This window comes from Apostichopus japonicus, chromosome 11 (genome assembly GCF_037975245.1).
Source record: "Apostichopus japonicus isolate 1M-3 chromosome 11, ASM3797524v1, whole genome shotgun sequence".
Taxonomy (NCBI): Eukaryota; Metazoa; Echinodermata; class Holothuroidea; order Aspidochirotida; family Stichopodidae; genus Apostichopus; species Apostichopus japonicus.
The window spans coordinates 18231978-18251801 of record NC_092571.1 but is presented as its reverse complement, the minus strand read 5'-3'; the positions used below and the strand labels follow the sequence as shown (position 1 = coordinate 18251801).

The window sequence follows — 19824 nt, the reverse complement described above, 5'->3', positions numbered from 1 at the left end:
TTGGGACAATTTCCTAATGCTAATACCTCTGTAAACTGTACACCAATATCATGCTATCAAAGTACTAGTATTGACAGAACAAACAGTTCCTAACCTTGATCTGACAGAAACACGATATTCATACTGATCGTACTGAAGCGGGACATGACACTATAGTTATAGAATTTTTTTTGTCCCAAATGGGTGGCCATATGCACAGCTGGTGACATCCCTATGTTCCGACGTCTCTATGTTCCGACGTCTCTATGTTCCGACGTCTCTATGTTCCGACGTCTCTATGTTCCGACAAAAAGAACAAATTCGGAGCAATTTTTTTTCATCCAAAAATGTCTTTGTATCAAGAAAACTAGTTTTGTGACCCCAATATTTTGGGACCAATCTTTTATTGGGACTCAATTTTTTAGGACCAAAATTTTTGGCGGGACTTAATTTTTTTTGGACCCCACATTTTTTCGGACCAATTTTTTTGGGGGGGTTCTTAATTTTTTGGTCCCAAAAAATGTTGGTCCAAAAAAATTATGGTCCAAACAAATTTGGTCAGAAAACATGTTGGTCACAAAAAATGTTGGTCCGAAAAAAATTTGGTCCGAAAAATGTTGGTAAAAAAAATTATGAGTCCAAAAAAATTGTCCGAACATAGAGACGTCGGAACATAGATACGTCGGAACATAGAGATGTAACCGCACAGCTTACTACGGAGGAGTATAAAGACCATTCACGTTACGGTATCAATAAAACGGAAAAGACACGGGCTCAGAATAACACATGCACCAAGTTTAGGAAATCATTCACCAAAAGTGTTATTGGATAGTTGGTGTTATACCACACAGCAGTATAGCCTTTAAAACGGGAATCCTTTCGTTGGACTGTTTTCAAGTTGTTATACTAGCTATACTTTTCAAGATGATGGCCACTGAACTTTTCTTAGTTCTTTTCGCGATTGGTCTGCCCTTTACTATCCATGGTCAAAGTAAGTTTAAGAATTACAACCTTTTAGATTAGTAAAACGTATACAATCCTCCATAAAAAAAACTGTAGGGTAGATAGTGTAGGGTAGATAGTGTAGGGTAGATAGTGTAGCGTAGATAGTGTAGGGTAGATAGTGAAGGCTACATAGTGCAGGCTACATAGTGTAGGCTACATTCAGTTCAGTTTATATCTCCACATCACCTCAGTGAGGTATAAGAGACATTTACACGGTTCATTTTAAGAACGATCCAGAGATTACAACATGACAAATAACATATTATGTTAGATCATTAGAGAGTCTAGTAAAAAGGAAAGAGAAAAGAATGACACACGAATCGTTCAACGATTTGTGCTGAAAAGTTTGAGAGGAGAGAGAAGGAGGAAGGTAGGGAGGAGAAGACTTTGGAAAGTCAAAAAGGAAACATGGCATCAGAGACTGTTAAGAGAAAGAAACTCCCTTAAGAGACAACAGTTTTTAGAATTATAATACAAAATTTGCTTAGATTTTCATCGACCAATTTTACCCGATGATTGAAACAAATGCCTTATTTTAATTGAACTGGGTCTTCTCTTAAAATATGGTTCAAGAACTCAATTCTATCAGCTGAAAAGTAAGGACAATAAAAAAATGTAATGAAATTCTTCTCCTAAAGAAATACGGTCACATAATTCACACAATCTTTCATAAAAAATCAAATGTTTGTGAAACTTCCATGTACGATAGGGAGTTTACTATTTACACAGCGGAATTTACTTAAATTTACTCTGCGGGGAATTAAAGTTAGTCAGAAAAGTTTCAAACTCAAGTTTTTCTTTGTACATTCTGTAGACTTTGCATTGAGAGTTATTGTTAACATGGCCTAGTCAGTCTTGTTCATAATATCACTTAGTCGTTGATCTATGGACGTTTTCAGCCAAGACTTAGATATAACAGGGTATTGACTGTGAGGGGTATCAATGTGGCCTTCAACAGAGATATTCTAAATGTAGGTCATTCCACTTTTATCTCACTATTTAACTTTAACCAGCCAACGCGTTGCTATGAAAAACCCTTTGCACAGATGATTGAATTTGTTTGGAAACAAATAAATCATAACAATCAACGCAAATACTTTGTTAACAACAATTCCATTACAGAGGTTTTCATGCTAAAATAGCCAATGGTGATTTCTAAATTTCTTGTGATTTGCTTTGCTAATAGCCCATATCATTGTCTGGAAGCATTCTTGCATGAATAGTTTTCAATGAACACAAAGGGTGTTGTTTAAATGCAACTACTACTATATGGTATAGTCTTCGGCAAACTTCGCGCTTCAGAATTTGACAATAATTTTGTTGTTGTATACTAGTTACAGCTTTCATCATTGATATTTTAGTGCACAAGCCAATGGTTGTCAGGGGTCATTATAACTAAGTATTGTGCGTTCCTGTAGAGGTACTTTAAAGTGCATATTTTAATGGAGGACTGTAGGGACGCAAGTTTTTCTCAGCAGACACAAACATTCTTAAGACATTTTAACTTTTAAATCTTGGTAAAAACAATGAATAGACATTTTATGTGTATGACACTGTTCATGATTAATCATGTTGGGTTGCGGGAATTCTCTGGTATTGAAAAAGATTTCTGTAATCGTTTCCGATCCTTTCCAGACACAGAGGGTAAGCCCAGGGCATACAGCATATACATTGCGGCAACATAAACGAACATGTGATGACCACATGCACAGTATAGCACTGCATACACGTTGCACTCCAGCTATAGTTTGTCATATGTGCCTGCAGCCGTGAGGTAGAAAGTATTGGACGACCGGACGACCGTTAAATTTGAGCCCTGATAGCTATGATCACAATAATCGTTCTGCTGTCTGCACCAGTTAGCCTGAATGACGTTAAACTAGGACTCTCTAATTACAATACAGAACCAGCCGCAGCTAGGTCACTTCTATTTCTTGCAACCATTTCATAGTCACAAAAACTCAGTGGTCACATTTGACACACCTCAACTACAGAGCATATTCACTTGTTGCCTTTCTTATATGAAAAATGGTATATAAATTTGAATGGCAAATCTTCTGTAGTTAAGCATATCAGTATTTTGGTATGGAGATATTTTACTTCTACTTGACAGTATTCAGTTGCATTACATTGAACAGTGCTTACCATCCCAGGGCTAAGTAAACTGCAGACAGCAGTTTTTTTTTCATGTAGTTTGCAACGTTCTTGGAAGGCTCAAGGTTGTGTTTCATGTACTCTGTCATGGCTGTTAGCTCCTCTTGGGACAAATCTTCTGTTTCTGCCAAAACAAAATGACACATAACAGCAGAAAAGAGTTATTTATTTCTGCACCTAACAGAAGCCGGTCACATTTGTTAGAAAATATTTTAAAAGTTAAACAAACTCAATTCCATTGGTCATTATTTGAGCTTTGTACCATGTTTAAATACTTACCAGTTTATATCTATATAAACATTCCTCTTTGAAGACATGTACGATTGGGCAGTGACTTCTCCAATGAAAATTGTAATTGTATTCCTTTTTGAATGTTCAGAAAATCAATGCCATAAGGAGTCCCTGCTATGGGCAGTTCAGTTTATTGAGATTTACACCAATTTTATCATCTGCTGTGCCTAAAATGGATATTATAATTAGGTTAACAACGATAACAACGAGAACAAAAATGGTTTAGTCATTAGCTCCTCCCTATTTCAACTCAAATACAAAGTGGTTATTGTAGCTTATAATAATCACAAGAAAGATTAACTTGAAAAGATTTGAACTAACAGTTAAAGAATCGACCGATGTGTCTGTTAACATGAAATTTCAGAGACTCCGACCCCGAATGACCATCTTCATACTTGACAATAATTATGATCACGTTTGCATACATCCACATGTCTGTCCGTGGACAAAGAAGCATTCTCAAAGAATTAACTGACCCCTAAATGACCTTGTACATTAAATTCCTGAACATCTTCATATGTCTCTTCATCACAGGTCATCTCTGTCCAAGTTTCATTGAAGTTGTACAAGCAGTTTTTTTTTAATTGTGGACAGAGAGATGGATTGAAATGAATCTTTTTGTCATAAACAGCTACAATCACATTCCTGATGTGCATCGTCCAAGCCAGAGATATGCTTCTACTACTGTAAAGCTGTATTACTTAGCAGCCTCCCTCAATTTTTCACCTCCTCCAGGTACTTTGGCGTGTTTGTACCAATCTAGGAAAGGAAAGAAACAATTAAAGTATTAAATGGTGTGTTAACGAACTAGGATTATGTTAACTAACGTAGACAATAACAAATGTTAGCAAATTGTTAACCAGGTTATTCTTAGTGTGTACACTATTTGATAGAACACAATTGAGAAGTTTTGTAATTAAAAATACCACTGCAGGGGTCCAGTTTTTCAATATTTTTTAAAAATAATTTCATCAACCCCACACGATTTATTTCTTTTCAATTTATTAATTTGTTGGATATCTTCCTGGTCAGAAATTGCTCTATTTTGTCTGTCGTTATTTAAGGACATGATGACTGAATGATCAAAGTTCTGACCATGATTGTTGAAATAACTGTCTTGATAGAGAGCACTGATGTGATCTTCTTCACGTCTTCCATGGAATTCAACACCAAATTACGTTCAAATCCGGTTTGTGCCGGCTACATATGTGGATGCTACATAGTGCAGGCTACACAGTGTAGGCTGCATAGTGCAGGTTATATAGTGCAGGCTACTAAGTGCAGGATAAATAGTGTAGGCTCCATAGTGTAGGCTGCATAGTGTGGGTAGATTGTGCAGTGCTACATAGTGCAGTGCTACATAGTATAGGCTACAGTGTGACCAAGCGAATGGAGCAATTGCCACATAAACAAATTCATTTGATCGAATTCGTACAAGTTCAATTTTTTCTATTAGTTTTATCCTCAAAGTAAAAGTTTTAGTATTTAAACTATATTTCAGCCATTCATCACGTCAAAGAGTCCAGAACAATTCCAAATTTGACGGATTTTGATGAATAGGCCTATATAATAAGGAAATATATTGATCCTTTGATTGACTGACACTCTCTTTGCTAACAAAAAAGTCCAACTTGGATCCAGCTGAATATTTAGCTTTGGAGTGCATCCCTAGCTGCGAAAGCGAGGTAGAAGAAACGTACTCTTCAGCTAACCCTTCTGCCCCTCACCCCCCCCCCCTTGTTCCTATATACGTCTATGTATATGGCGAAACATTCTATTGCGCCATTCATCCTCGGTTGTCTTTGCTGTTTTTTCTAATACATAGTATATACGCAATTACATAATACGCTTAATATCACGTATAGATGTTTCTTCAACGTTTAGACAGATCTTGTTACAAACGGAACCATTAAAACTTGTGGTATGCAAAGGTTCAATAAATGTTTGTAGTTATAGACAATGTTATTGTATACAATCACATCGAAGAGTCAGAACGCGAGACTGGTATGGGAAGGAAGTTGATCATTGTGCCAGTATGTGCCAACTGCGAACCGTGACTAGGTAGGCCTAACTATAAACATTGAATCATGTAATTCAAAACAAGAATAATATAGATATCCATGGTTTCACATGATTTGGACCTCTTAAACTTTTAAGAACTTCGTATAGGAAGTAATCAATGGTTAAAACCATTTACGTATGGCTTACAAGAATATTGAAATTCGAAGGGTATAGTGACGAAGGTAACCACCACAACGATAAGAACAAGTGAGATGTGAAGCACCTCTCCGCTATTATAGCAATGATGGTACAGTAAACTGTTTATAGACCCCAGCCCCCACCCCCATCCCCCGTTTCTCAATTCCCACACACATACGTGTCAGGTGACTTATCTTTAAATTAAGTTATTTAAATATTCTCTTGCAGTTTACACTCTGTATAGTTTGGTCTTGTGCGTATACAAAAAAACAAAGTTCACATCTCACCCTTCCGCAACAGCTCCTCTTGTATAGACATGTTCGTTACGTATGTAAGATCTGTGACCATAGTCCTATATAGTATTCACATTAATCGCCAGCACCTTCTGCCTCCCTGCCTCCCTCTCCTCCGTCTCCCTTCGTCCCTCCCTCTCCCACCCCACCCCTTTCTCTCCCTCCCTCTGCAGAACTTAATCTGGACTTAAAAGATATTAAAGAGACCCTTTCTTTAAAGTAAACCCATCTTAAACCGCACCCTCAACCCCTCTCTCCCTCTTCCACGCAGGTCTTGGTTGTCATATGTATGTTTTAGGTAAAAGTATTTTCAGTAACATTTTTCCTCAAGACTTATTTTCTCTTCGATTGTAGCTGCTGCTCATTGGAATACCCAAGCCTTGGATACGTTAATGGAGGCTTTGGATCGCCAAGAATTAAACAAGAACATAGCCAAGAATGTCGTCTTCTTTCTTGGAGATGGGATGGGTGTTTCCACGGTAACAGCTGCTAGGATACTGAAAGGACAACTGGAAGGCAACACAGGAGAGGAATATTTCCTCAGTTGGGAAAATTTCCCTCATGCTGCTTTGTCAAAGGTGAGCAAATGTTTCGTATTCATTTCGATAAGACTAGTTTCAGTATTTTCAAAGGGTAATGAACCCAGCAGAGGCGTTTGGAACTATATAACCCGGTGATGATCGTAGATGAAATGTTGCACTATCTAAGGTATAAATACAGCAATCCCTGACAAGATCGTCTTCGATTATAATCTTACAAATTGCACAACTCTATCAGAATATACCACAACATGAAAATAGTCAATGATAATATTTATCCAATATATCGCGAACTTCCCAAACTTTTTCCTTTGCGTCCTATTATTGCTCTATATAGGATATAGGCCGCGATATTTCTTTCGGTCAAAAATTCCCAAGATGGCGTCAGTAGGTCAAAGGTTACTCAATTATTCAGGCACTCCCTGATTTATGAAAAACGCAGTTCATTACATTTGCAGCAATAGAAAACTTAATCGACAAAGGATACTATTCGTTATGATCACGTTTAAAGAATATTTTACTAAGGATAAATAATGATGTTGGATTGCATCATCATGAGTCTGATAAGAACGGAATAACCTTTCTGACGAAGTACTTGGTATTCGTACTATAATGTCAGCTCTATTAACGGTAGTACATGCATATGTCTTATTGAAATTACCTGACAAAAACAAGGTCTCAATGACGTTCGTATGGCTAATAGTTTGCACGAATACTGGAAGATTGAATAACATAGAAAATACATTATAGTATAGATAAGGCTCCTGACAATGTCATTATTGTCTTTAATACACTTTTCTATAGAGTGTGACAATGATCTCTACATTGCTGACACAACACGTACAATACTTAAGCTTGTAATGCACACAATAGGCATATTATATAGATTTAGAATAGATCAATATTGATATAGGACTACAGGGGAGTTATTCATATTGTGCAAATATATTGTTATAATAAATAGGCCTATTTCAAAGACGCTTGTACCTTTGTGGTTGTTATTTCATGTATGAAGAGGTTCAAATTTGCCTAAATAAACAAGACAAAAAAACGAGCCAACAAGATCTAGAGTAAGACAATGGCATCAAATAGAGAGGTTTCCGATGATATACATGCACCCTCGAACTGCAAATAGTTTCATTGTTCAGATCGCAATGTATTTTCTGTCAACACTTAAACACTATGTGTGTGGCATTCTTTTTCGCATATTTTTCTTCAATGAGAAAGTATGTACACCCCCTCACAAACAAATATCACTGTTAAGTCATATGGACCTATACAACATATTTATATATATATATATATATATATATATATATATATATATATTACTATACTATAGATCAAATTTATAAGCCCAATAGCAATTTTCATATCCTTTTTTTTTTGCAAATAAAGGTAGTCGATAATTTCGATACTATTTCCAGAACCTGAAAAGGCTAAGTTAAGTGAGCCTTTGCTAAAAAGCTTCAGCTTTGAAAATGTGCATGTTTATTCCAGACTTACAACACTAACAAACAAGTACCGGATTCTGCCGGTACAGCCACGGCCTTCTTCTGTGGTGTTAAGTCTTACGAGGGCGCTATAGGAGTAGATGCGTCGGGGCAACGGAAAGACTGCCTCGCCTCACACAACGGCCACGTGGCATCTATTCTTAAAGAGGCCAACGATGCAGGTCAGTAAAAGTGTGACGTTTTTTTTTTTTTTCTTTTTGCAGTCACAGAAAGTGACTGGAGTCGAAAGACTATGATTGCGATATTTCGGGTCAATGTAACAAAATAGCTTTCATATAATACTGATGACGATGACGACGACGTGACGACGATGACGAAGGCCTTGTGTTACAAAGATCTGAGGTGAATGACCAAAAGGGAACATTGATATCTTATCTTATCTGGACATGTGTTATACTTTATCTTGAAATATCGACTCCTATTTTGACTTGTATCGACATAAATTAGTACATGTTATGATGATATTTCCACATATTGATATGTTGAAATTATTTATTTTGTTTATCAACAATTTGAGACATTGTAGACCATTTGACGGATTGTGACGTACCGTAACTGAAACAAGAATTGCTCATTTGATAGATAGATAGATAGATATATGTATGTATATAAACACATACATACATATTTGATTCACAGGAAAATCTACAGGAATAGTTAGTACAACCAGAGTGACTCATGCCACACCAGCCTGTTTGTACGCACATTCCCCCGATCGATACTGGGAGAACGATGCCATGTTGACACCAGAGGCCGTGACTAATAATTGTAGTGACATTGCATCTCAGCTTATTGCCCATCCTGAAATACAAGTAGGTAAACCCAAACAGGGAAGAACTACGATTCGTCGATAATAATAATTTATTTTGTAAAGCGTAAAATCCACAAAAGTGCTCTAAAACGCTATGTAACAGCAAATAAAGAAATATATAAAAATGACACAAAATATGTAGTAAAAAATGCAGAATAAAATACAATATAAATGAGTATGAAAAATAAAAAGCATGCACGTTTAAGTATTGCACATGAAAGAAATTTAATACACAGTTTAAATATTGCAGTAATGCTGTCTAAAAAGGAAGGTTTTCAGCTTTGATTTGAATGTCGTAAGACTAGAAACAGTTCTGAGTTCAGCTGGCAGCTCATTTTATTGATAACCAGATAACAATAAAAATACTATGGTACCCCTCCCATACCCCACACCCCTTCAACTTTCCACCTCTCTATACAATTCTTTCCGGTCGTAACTTTCCATTTAAAAAATAATAATAAATAACACCTTTTGTTTTTCTTAATTGCTCACTTTATCGTCTCGAACGTTTCTTAAACGAAGGAATGGCTTATGTATGGTAGAACACTGTTTCAATCAAAAGGCTAAATCGGTAATGGAATTAATCATTCTGGGATATATTGCAGCTACCGTACTTCTGTACTGTTACGTATAGACTTAAAAGACGATACTATAATGGTCACTTAACAACATTACATCTCTTAAGCTACATGACACATTGTTTCGTTTTAATACATCATACATAATATACAATGACGTCATAGCTTTAACCTCATCTATGCCCAGTAGACAGTCATTTTTCAACGGGTTATAAGAAACTGGTACAAAATGATACCTAATAATTATAAGGTATTGACTCACTCTACCCTCCGACAATCCACAAATGAAGAATTAAAACTACTTCTTCCCCACTCCGTGTTTTCCCATTCCAAACCCCATCAAGGTTAACATTAACCCCTGTAATTGTTCCGGAAGATTTCCATCGGCAAATATTAACATCTTCAAAAGGTCCAAAAGGAACTACAACAGTTATTCAGATTAGGGGGAGGAGGTGTGGATGAATATAGAGGTTATCAGCAGTGTTATGCCACACCTATCCCTGGGCAGATAGGTCTACCGTATTTTTCACAACCCCCAACCCCAACCCCCACCACTACTTCAGCTCCACCGGTTGGATCACTGAACTGTTATCAGTGTATGCTCTTGTCCGGCCTGCCCACCCCAATCCACATTCCTATATCAGCAGTCACATTTAAGTTCATGTCTCTTTTAATATTGCAGGTCGTCCTGGGAGGGGGCCGGCGAGAATTTCTTCCTAATAACATCAGTGATCCGGAGTACCCTACTATGATGGGCTTAAGAAACGACGGACGGAATCTAGTGAATGAATGGCAGTCAGCACACCCAAGGGAAGCCGCTTACGTATGGAACAAGGAAGACTTCGATGACGTAGATCCTGATACTACTGAATATGTATTTGGTAATCACATAAATATTTATTTTATTTTTATTACGTCCAATTTGATTTCTTCTTTTATTGATTTCTATTCTTTTATTATATACAGAATTTAGAAAGGAATAAATGTTGAAGACAAATACTTTCAACGAACCAAATGGCTTTCTTTCAACTCCTTCTATGATGTCCGTTAGGTTTATTCGAGCCAAGCCACATGCAATACGAATCAGATAGAGCCAACGATACCAGTGGAGAGCCCTCTATCGCCGAGATGACAGAGAAAGCTATCCAAATTCTAAGCAAAAACAACAATGGATTTTTCCTCGCTGTGGAAGGTATATATTACGCAGATAAACTAGTTATAATTCGAATGTTTTTATCTATAAAACTAAAATTGACAATTACATGAGATAATATAGAAATGTCAAGTTATAATTTTGGTGCGTTCTATGGTAGTTTTTTTTCTAATAAGGCTCTGCTTAGAAGATAATTTATATCAGTGAGTACAACGGTCAGCCTTCTAGTACAGAAAGATATGTATCAATCCATTTGTTATATTTATGATTATGATTATTATTTCATATTACTGTCAATTGGCCTACCGCAAGATATGCATTGTCAATGGTTAATATTACAATATCATTGTTGTGAAGTTGATTAGTACTGACCAGCCAAAAAAAAAAAAAACTAACTTTGCACCGAAGTGGCATCGCTTTAAACCTTCACGTTATCACATCCATGTTTATTTGTATAGATATTTGTGCGACCTGCTAATTAAAAGTCACATTCCAAACTATAATGATCTTTTAACTGCAGGTGGTCGCATTGATCATGCGCATCACGACTCCCTCGGGTATAAAGCGCTTCACGATACCGTTGCCTTGGATACTGCGGTACAGGTAGCTATAGATATGACCGATCCGAGGGACACACTCATCATAGTTACTGCAGACCACAGCCATACTATGGCCATCGCTGGATATCCGGTTAGGGGCAATGATATCCTAGGTACGCCTACGTCAACGTTATAGATTATCAACCTTCACAATGACGACGTTGCATAAATAGACGGTTCTCACAACATGCATAAATCTCCTCATTAACGTGACTGGCCGTCTAGCTCGTCTCTATTCTCTTCTAAATAATTCACAAGGAATGTCAATTTAACTTAGTAAGTGATATTGTGTACGGTAATTTGGTACGCTAGATACAAGTGGAGGCCGAATTTTAAAATAGAATGTTACGTCCCAAATTCTCGAATCTTGTAAGTCAAAATCCCAGTTGGCCCATCAGTTTAGTAATCACGAATTTTAAACGGTGTAAACAACAATATTTTAGGAAAAATTAAATTCAGAACTTTTATTTCATATTTCAAGAATTAAGTCGAAAAGCTGCTTTAAAGACAATGTTATGGAACGCCAATCGAATATCCGAACTATATCCAAAAGTAACACAGAGATTCAGTTAATGCGTATACATTCTTAATTCTAATAGCTTCTTTTGTTATAACTTTATAACTATTACGTTCTTTTTTTCGGGCACAGGTGTGGTTGAAGACCCCACTGGGCAAGTTCCGGTGGATGGGCTACCATATACCACTCTGGGATACCTGAATGGTCCCGGTGGGAATCTGACGTCACAAAGTTTTAAAGTGAATGGCGTTAGACCAAATCTAACTGGAGTAGAGACAAGTGAGTCGCTGGTACACCAACGCTCTCTAGTTGTGAACTCGTCAGGCATTTTTTGTTCTTTTATTGATGAGGTCACTAAACCTGCCAAGTTGGTTAGTCACGTGATCCGTGACTTAGACGCTCAGTCACGAAATCACCCGCCCCCCCCCCCCCTCCACTACTGTGTAACTATTATTTAGTCAGTTACACGTTCATTCTACGTAAAGACAATTTTACCCATCAGACGATAGCCAACCGCCCCCCCCCCCCTCCACTTCTTCATCTAATCACGTACTTAGGCATGATGTGCGTGTGAAGTAAGATCCCACAGGTTTCGTGGTAAGGGAACCTCCAGGTCGGGTTAACGCGTATTGTCCAACTGTGTACGAATTTTAATGATAACGAGCAGTTTATCTATTATAAGCTAACCTCTAAATGAATATGTAAGTGTCACACCGTAGTGCAATATCTCTGCTTGGGAGTTGTTACTACGCTTTATATTATATTATTTGTGATGACGTCAGAGGAATGGATCAGTGATAATTTTAGACAATATTGTATAGGCTTTGAATCTTTCAACCACATTCAGTTACGGGAACAGCCTAGTTCCATATCCTGTGTTAGAGTTAAATATGACCAACAGTTATCGCCATTTGTGTACATACGTGAACTGTCTTCAGGCTACACTAGCCTATAGCATGAGGATTTCTATGAAAATGAACTGAAAAGCGGTATCCTGGTTAGGAACCTTTGTTGGTTGCGTGGAAATTGTATTTAAGAAAAGTCACCCAAAATAAGGCCCGGGCACCAAATAACACACAACTTAATCCACCCTCAAGATCAGTCCCCTTACATCGAGGCTGTTAACTAACGTTCAATATGACCAATAGGCAGGCGCATTTAAGAGTTGTTAAGATTGACGAGTCGTAGCTAGGCAGGGGCACTGAAGCAGTGCTGCCAAGTCACCCGCTTTGGGCGGGTGTCACCCGCATTTTCGGGTCGTCTCCCGCTCACCCGCCCACCTGTCCGAATCTCCCGCATTTTCCAAAAAACTCCCGCATTTTTTAAGAATCTCCCGCATTGTGTAGGCCCACAGAGTTTTTCCTGTGAAAGTGCATCATTGCTAGCGTGAAATTCTATTCATCACACCAAAATGCGAATTATCTCAGAACCGCCAGGATCGGAAATTACTCAAAGCCGATCGTGCTAAATATGCCCGGCTGAAAGCAACGTTATATATACGATTCGTGAAAAATAATACCGTTACGACACACGTGAACGCTACAGCGTCCGCAAAATTTCAGAGATTTTTTTTATTTCAAGATATTTTTTCCTCTGGAATGAAAAAAAAAATAGACACAATACAAATATGGAGACAGTATAGATTCAGCTTAGATGACCCGGGAAGTGATGTTTCCGGCCATCTGAGGGGCCGTAAGATCCCAAAATTTTCTTGTACGCTTCGCGCCAAGCCATGGTGGCGCTCCGCTTAGATGGTGTACGTAACCAACAGCACCAGACAATTTTCACCCGCCTAAAAAACATCTGACCTTGGCATCTCTGCTGAAGGGAGATGCCCCCACCACCCGGGATTCCATCTCAGACCCCTCCTATCTGTGTCACCACTGTATATACAAAAACAACTTCACATTGTTGGTACCCCTCCTGGCTGCGGGCCTATAGTGCTAGGTATCATGGTTAAAGAATACGTCGACCCTTAAAATGATAAACAAGAATGGAAAATAGCCTAGTTGGTTAAGTAATTAATTCTTTTGTGCTATTTCTATATATTTTAAATCCAGATTCTAAGTCGTTCGTGAACGAGGCGCTTGTTCCTCTTGAGTATGAGACTCACGGAGGGGAGGACGTTGCTATCTACGCCAGTGGACCCTTTGCACATCTCTTTACCAGTGTCCATGAGCAACATTATATCGCCCATGTGATTCGTTATGCAGCTTGTCTGGGTAACGGTAAACAAGTCTGTACAGATGTCGCTGAACCGGACCCATGCAGCGACATGAGCGCCAGCAAAGCCAGTATCACATTATTTGTTTTACTATCATCCATTTTAGCATATACTTTCCTATATTAAACTAGCATTTAATGTTTATAGCTCCCTTAAGAAGGATAAGAAGGACCTATACAACTAACAAAACCGTTTGTTATTTAATTATATATTAGCACAGTTTTACTTTCACCCAGTGACAAAACACTCTACGAATCAATCCCTTTCAAAGCCTAGCCCTGACTCATGCTTGCAAAGAACGATCTAACTAAAGAATTACCATCACGTAACCGGCGCCCCTCTCTCCCACTCCAACCTAATATCCAGATTTCTTTGGCCATATATGTATACTTCATGACTCTAGCGACATATAAATGTAACATCTATGATGGTGCCGAACTAGCCTTCCATTTAACAATTATTTCACAGTTATAATATCAGACGATTTTCTGGAAATGTTAGGTAAACGAAAATAAGCAATGAGAGCTAAGTGGAGCCTTGTACAACCGGAAATGGAGGTGGCATAGAAAAGAGGTATGAAAGAAAATATTGGTAGGATATGACATATTAAACAGACTGAAAAGTACAATGCATCAATTGTCTTGAACTCGATGGAGTTTTCAAATTTGGAATCCTACATATATAGCCCAGGATGTGTAGTAAATGATACTCAACCTATTCCAAGCATATCAGGGGAAATAAACCACACACTAACTGGGTAGCCAATTGCCCACCTAGTCAATTGATTTTGCCCACCCATAACCAGTCATTAAATTGAGGTTGCCCATTTACCCCACCCAGTAAATTATTTTGCCCAGTCCACTGAGTAAATTATTCACAGTCCACCCTTGAAAATTATTTTTGCCCACAAAATTTCATTTTCATACCAGAGATATGCATAAATATAACAGCCAAAACATTGTAAGCCTATCCAAGTAAAAGTCTGAGAATTTACTCATATGGATATTATCAAGTTAAAGTTAAAATAACATTTCTGTGAAAAGTGAAGTTTACTAACTGTGAGGTAAGGGGTACGATATCATGGATTAAATAACATATATTTAGTTTGTATACACCCTATACTGTTTCCACCAAAGGTAGCATAAGCAGTCATTGTCATATATGTACATTGTTTGTTGAGGCCGAGCGCCCTCTGTTTACTAAAATAAACCAGTTGTTAATGTAACTCTAAACATGGCGTCCGCATATTCTCTCGACAACTCGACAGTCATTTGTCGAACTATGTTGAAATCAGTACTGTTATATAACTGTGTGGAAAATCAGCAAAAAAAAAAAAACGATGTTGCCCACCACCCCAGTAAAATAGACAATGACCACTAGGAGGGCAAAACATTCAAGCTGCCTTCTCACTTAATTATTCTCATTTACTTCACTGATCCCTGATACACAGCTGTTCCTAACTGATTGGTAGCCTACACTGATTTCAAAATAGATACAGACTAAAAAATCCTGGAGCCCATTATCACTTTGACCAGAAAATAACTATAATGTAGGCCTATCATTGAAAGGAGAGCTTGAGCGAAGATTTTATATCAAACACAGAAAAAACAAGATAACAATAATGATAATGGTTTATTGACATAATGTTCCATTGTATTTATCTGCAACATAATTTTTCTATGAGTCAATAATTTGTGAGATCAAAGAAGAATTTCAACTATTAATAGCACTTTTTAAATTGCACACTAATTTGTAACAGGTTGATAAGCAGTTGAGAATGTTGTAGAGATTCAATATGAGTACAACAGCATGGGTATTGGTAAAAGTATACTACCCATTCTTATGAGTACAAGTATTATACACATTCTTATGAGTATTAGTACAAGAATATCACCCATTCTTATGAGTACAAGTATAATACCCATTCTTACGGGTTCAAACATAATTCCCATTCTTTTGAGTATGAGTACAAGTATAATACCCATTCTTATGAGTACAAGTATAATACCCATTCTTATGAGTACAAGTATAATGCCCATTCTTATGAGTATGAGTACAAGTATAATACCCATTCCTATGAGTACAAGTATAATTCCCATTCTTATGAGTACAAGTATAATACTCATTCTTACAAGTACAAGATAATACCCATTCTTATGAGTTCAAGTATAATGCCCATTCTTATTGAGTACAATACCCATAATTACTGTGTACGAGTACAAGTATAATTCCCTTTCTAATCAGTATGAATAAAAGTATTATACCCATCTTATGAGAATGAGTACAAGTATAATATCCATTTTAATGTGTATGAGCACAAGTGTATAACCCATTCTTATGAGAACAAGTATAATACCCATGCTAATTGAGTACATTACCCATTCTTATTGAGTATGTACCATGCATTCTTATGAGAATGAGTACAAGTATAATTCCCCTTCTTATGAGTACAAGTTTAATACCCATTCTTATAAGTATGAGTATAATGACCATTCTTATCAGTATGAGTACATGTATAATTTCCAGTCTTATAATTACAAGCCATTAAGCGTGAGTACCAGTACTTATTTTTACACTAGTTTCTATGGTGGATGCCTCAAGTACAAGTACACCATGTACTCACTTCAAGTGTAGCTAGCTATGTAGACCTAGAATGGTCCTTACATTTATCACTAACAGAAGTTTATATAATATGTCACATCACCTAACTATTCATATCTTTTCTTTAAGCCTTTTCCTTAAACTGTAAAAAACTGTAAAGTTTACCTGAAAATCCAACTTGGCAAATACAGTTTGCAAAGTCATGCAAATAAAAAGTCTGTGTCACATCTCAGCCACAAGCAGTACATGCCAAACATGAAGAACAGTGACCCTTACAATGTCGGAAATTACATAATTAAACGCTAAACATCAAGAATGTCATTAAATCCATTGACCCTCGCTTGTTGACTTGTATTACTGGGGACAACTTTACAATTGTTTCTGTTACTAGCATATTCTCAAATCTGTCACTATTACTGATGCAACAACCAATTCCTCTTACATACATATTTTGAGGAGGAATGTTGATGAATCAGTACTTGCAAAGCCAGAATTAGGGTAGGGGAGAGTGGGTGGGCCAGGGGGTGGAAGAGAGGCATATGGGTCAGGGGGGGTGGTTATAAATGCTAACCAAACATGTTTTGATGTTGACAGGTTACTTCACCCATTTATGCTGGTAAAGACATTTTATTGAAATGTGAAAAGAATTAACAAGATGAGACAAGTTTAATTTTTAAACTCAAATTTTGATTTGAAACAATCTTAAAGAGACATCATGAATAAATTTAAACTCTTTCTCTCTTGGCCCCTTGGGTATAAACTGTCATTGAGGCCCTCCTACCACTCAGCTGGATGACTGTCATGATGGTGGCTGTTTAAAATTATGTCAATCATTTTTCAAAACATTAAGATGATACTTTGTTGATATTTTTAATTTTCTTCCCTCTTCTTTCAAGGAGAACATTAACATAATTATAGAAGGAAAGAAAAGCTAATTATAAGTACATAGTTGCCATGATGGTATCACAGACCAGCCAGTATGATGCATACTGCTTTTCAAGACCCATTTTGTTTTTTCATGTTTCAAGAAACATTTCTTTCAAGTGGAACTATCCTGAATTCAAGAATACTTTTAGCAGTCTGTCCCAGACTAAAACCTTATCTTATTAACTCTAATTCATTTTTTGGATGATCTTTGCACTACCCCCACCCCCCCCCCCCCACCTTCCCTAAATAATAATGCCTTTAGAGAATATCCAACAACTATATCAAGGCTTTGAACTTTAACTAAAATGGTTTTAGTCTAACAAGCACAACTAATTTTTAGGTTATCTACGGAAAACTGTCGTCTCGTCAATTGCACACTATAAATGACTAGCATTTGTTCTCAGTTGCGATACGGATATTAACACTATCCTATGATACATGTATTTATATATATATATATATATACGTAAATTACAAATTATTTACAGCTAAGAACCCATAAGTACAAAAAAAAATAACATTTTATCATACACTTGAAGAATCACACACAATAACCTGTTCAATTTGATCTATATTAAAGATTGTAGCACCTAATGTTATAGTCATCAATTCATCATCATTTTCACAACTTATTTCTCTCTCACTCTCTTTTGGTTTGTGCTAAATCATCAAAGTGTCTTAATAATTCATTTGATGATTTGATTTCATTTCAAACATAAGGTCTTTAAGTACAAGTTCAATCAAGCCATGATCATTTCTAACTATTTTAGAGGGATGGCATCATTATTATTTTCACAACTTATTTCACTCTCTCTCTCTCTTTTGGTTTGTCTTAAATCAATCAAATCAAGTGTCTTAATAATTCATTTTAATGATTTGATTTGACAAACGAAGGTGTTTAAGTACAAGTTCAATCAAGCCACGATCGTTTCTAACTATTTTAGAGGGATGTTGACATGACATTCCCCAAGTACCATTACAAAGACAAACACCCCATAGGGGCTTCAATTCAATCGGAAGATTTTTGTTCGATACATTTTTGACAAATTTTCACCTCATCTGATGATGATCAAAAAACAAAAACACCAAAGAGATGAATGCAACAGAAACGAAAAGTGACATGATAATAATAACAATAATCATAATAATAAATAAATACTCCGCTGGAAGCAGTGGTAGAATCGACCTGCTATTTGCCAAGAGGAGATCGGTTGCTACTGGATCCTTTGATGGTCTTTAAACAAGTTTTGGTTCTCTGTATCGTTCGAGAATCTTCAAGGTGATCCACGGGCAGGACTTTCTGTAGGTGGGAACAGAGATTTTTATTGAGGTTCGCATTAATGAAAACATCCTTATGAGCATGATCACTGAGTTATCAAGTTATCACTGACATAGTTTCTAAACTACTGTACATCTATAAAGACTATCAATAATTGTATTAAGTTAGCATTTCCAGTTTACAGATTTACATCCTTACCCCAAGCTCATGGTTTCTAAACTACATTACGTCTTTAAAGACTATCGATATCTTGTATTACATTAGCATTTCTGGTTTACAGATTTAGATCCTTACCCCAAACTTATGGTTTCTAAACTACTGTAGGTCTATAAAGACTATCAATATCTTGTGTTACATTAGCATTTCTGGTTTACAGATTTAGATCCTTACCCCAAGCTCATGGTTTCTGAAACTACTGTACCTCTATAAAGTCTATCAATAATTTGTAATACGTCAGCATTTCTGGTTTACAGATTTACATCCTTACCCCAAACTCATGGTTTCTAAACTACATTACGTCTTTAAAGACTATCGATATCTTGTATTACATTAGCATTTCCAGTTTACAGATTTACATCCTTACCCCAAACTCATGGTTTCTAAACTACTGTATGTCTTTAAAGACTATCAATAATTGTATTAAGTTAGCATTTCTGGTTTACAGATTTAGATCCTTACCCCAAGCTCATGGTTTCTGAAACTACTGTACCTCTATAAAGTCTATCAATAATTTGTAATACGTCAGCATTTCTGGTTTACAGATTTACATCCTTACCCCAAACTCATGGTTTCTAAACTACATTACGTCTTTAAAGACTATCGATATCTTGTATTACATTAGCATTTCCAGTTTACAGATTTACATCCTTACCCCAAGCTCATGGTTTCTAAACTACATTACATCTTTAAAGACTATCGATATCTTGTATTACATTAGCATTTCTGGTTTACAGATTTACATCCTTACCCCAAACTCATGGTTTCTAAACTACATTACGTCTTTAAAGACTATCAATATCTTGTATTACATCAGCATTTCTGGTTTACAGATTGACACCCTAGCCCAAACTTGGTGCTCACTGACTGAAATATTAACATCTAACTCATTTATAGTAACTGCTCTTTACTACATTTTCTGAAATAACTTATCAAGCAGGTGTT

At 36.7% G+C, this 19824-nt stretch overlaps 2 protein-coding genes across 5 annotated transcripts in view; one reads left to right on the top strand and one right to left on the bottom strand.

Annotated features, from left to right (window-relative positions):
• Window positions 1-730: 730 nt before the first annotated feature.
• Window positions 731-15741, top strand: LOC139975886 (alkaline phosphatase-like). Of its 4 annotated transcripts, none has more exons than XM_071984158.1 (9): window positions 735-970; window positions 6276-6499; window positions 7961-8135; window positions 8614-8786; window positions 10046-10244; window positions 10415-10555; window positions 11037-11228; window positions 11765-11911; window positions 13693-15741. In XM_071984158.1, exons 1-9 carry the CDS (start codon window positions 904-906, stop codon window positions 13980-13982), a joined length of 1608 nt encoding a protein of 535 aa, XP_071840259.1. In that variant the 5' UTR covers window positions 735-903; the 3' UTR covers window positions 13983-15741. The 4 variants fall into 4 exon arrangements, with proteins under 4 accessions (XP_071840262.1, XP_071840259.1, XP_071840260.1 ...); XM_071984159.1 differs by lacking the exon at window positions 735-970 and adding an exon at window positions 5428-5490; XM_071984160.1 differs by lacking the exon at window positions 735-970 and adding an exon at window positions 5719-5737.
• Window positions 15482-19824, bottom strand: part of LOC139975882 (pleckstrin homology domain-containing family M member 2-like) — a 19130-nt gene continuing 14787 nt past the window's right edge. The window contains exon 16 of the mRNA XM_071984151.1: window positions 15482-18684. Within this exon, the coding sequence (XP_071840252.1) occupies window positions 18574-18684 (111 nt within the window). The 3' untranslated portion in view covers window positions 15482-18573. The remainder of the gene's footprint in view (window positions 18685-19824) is intronic.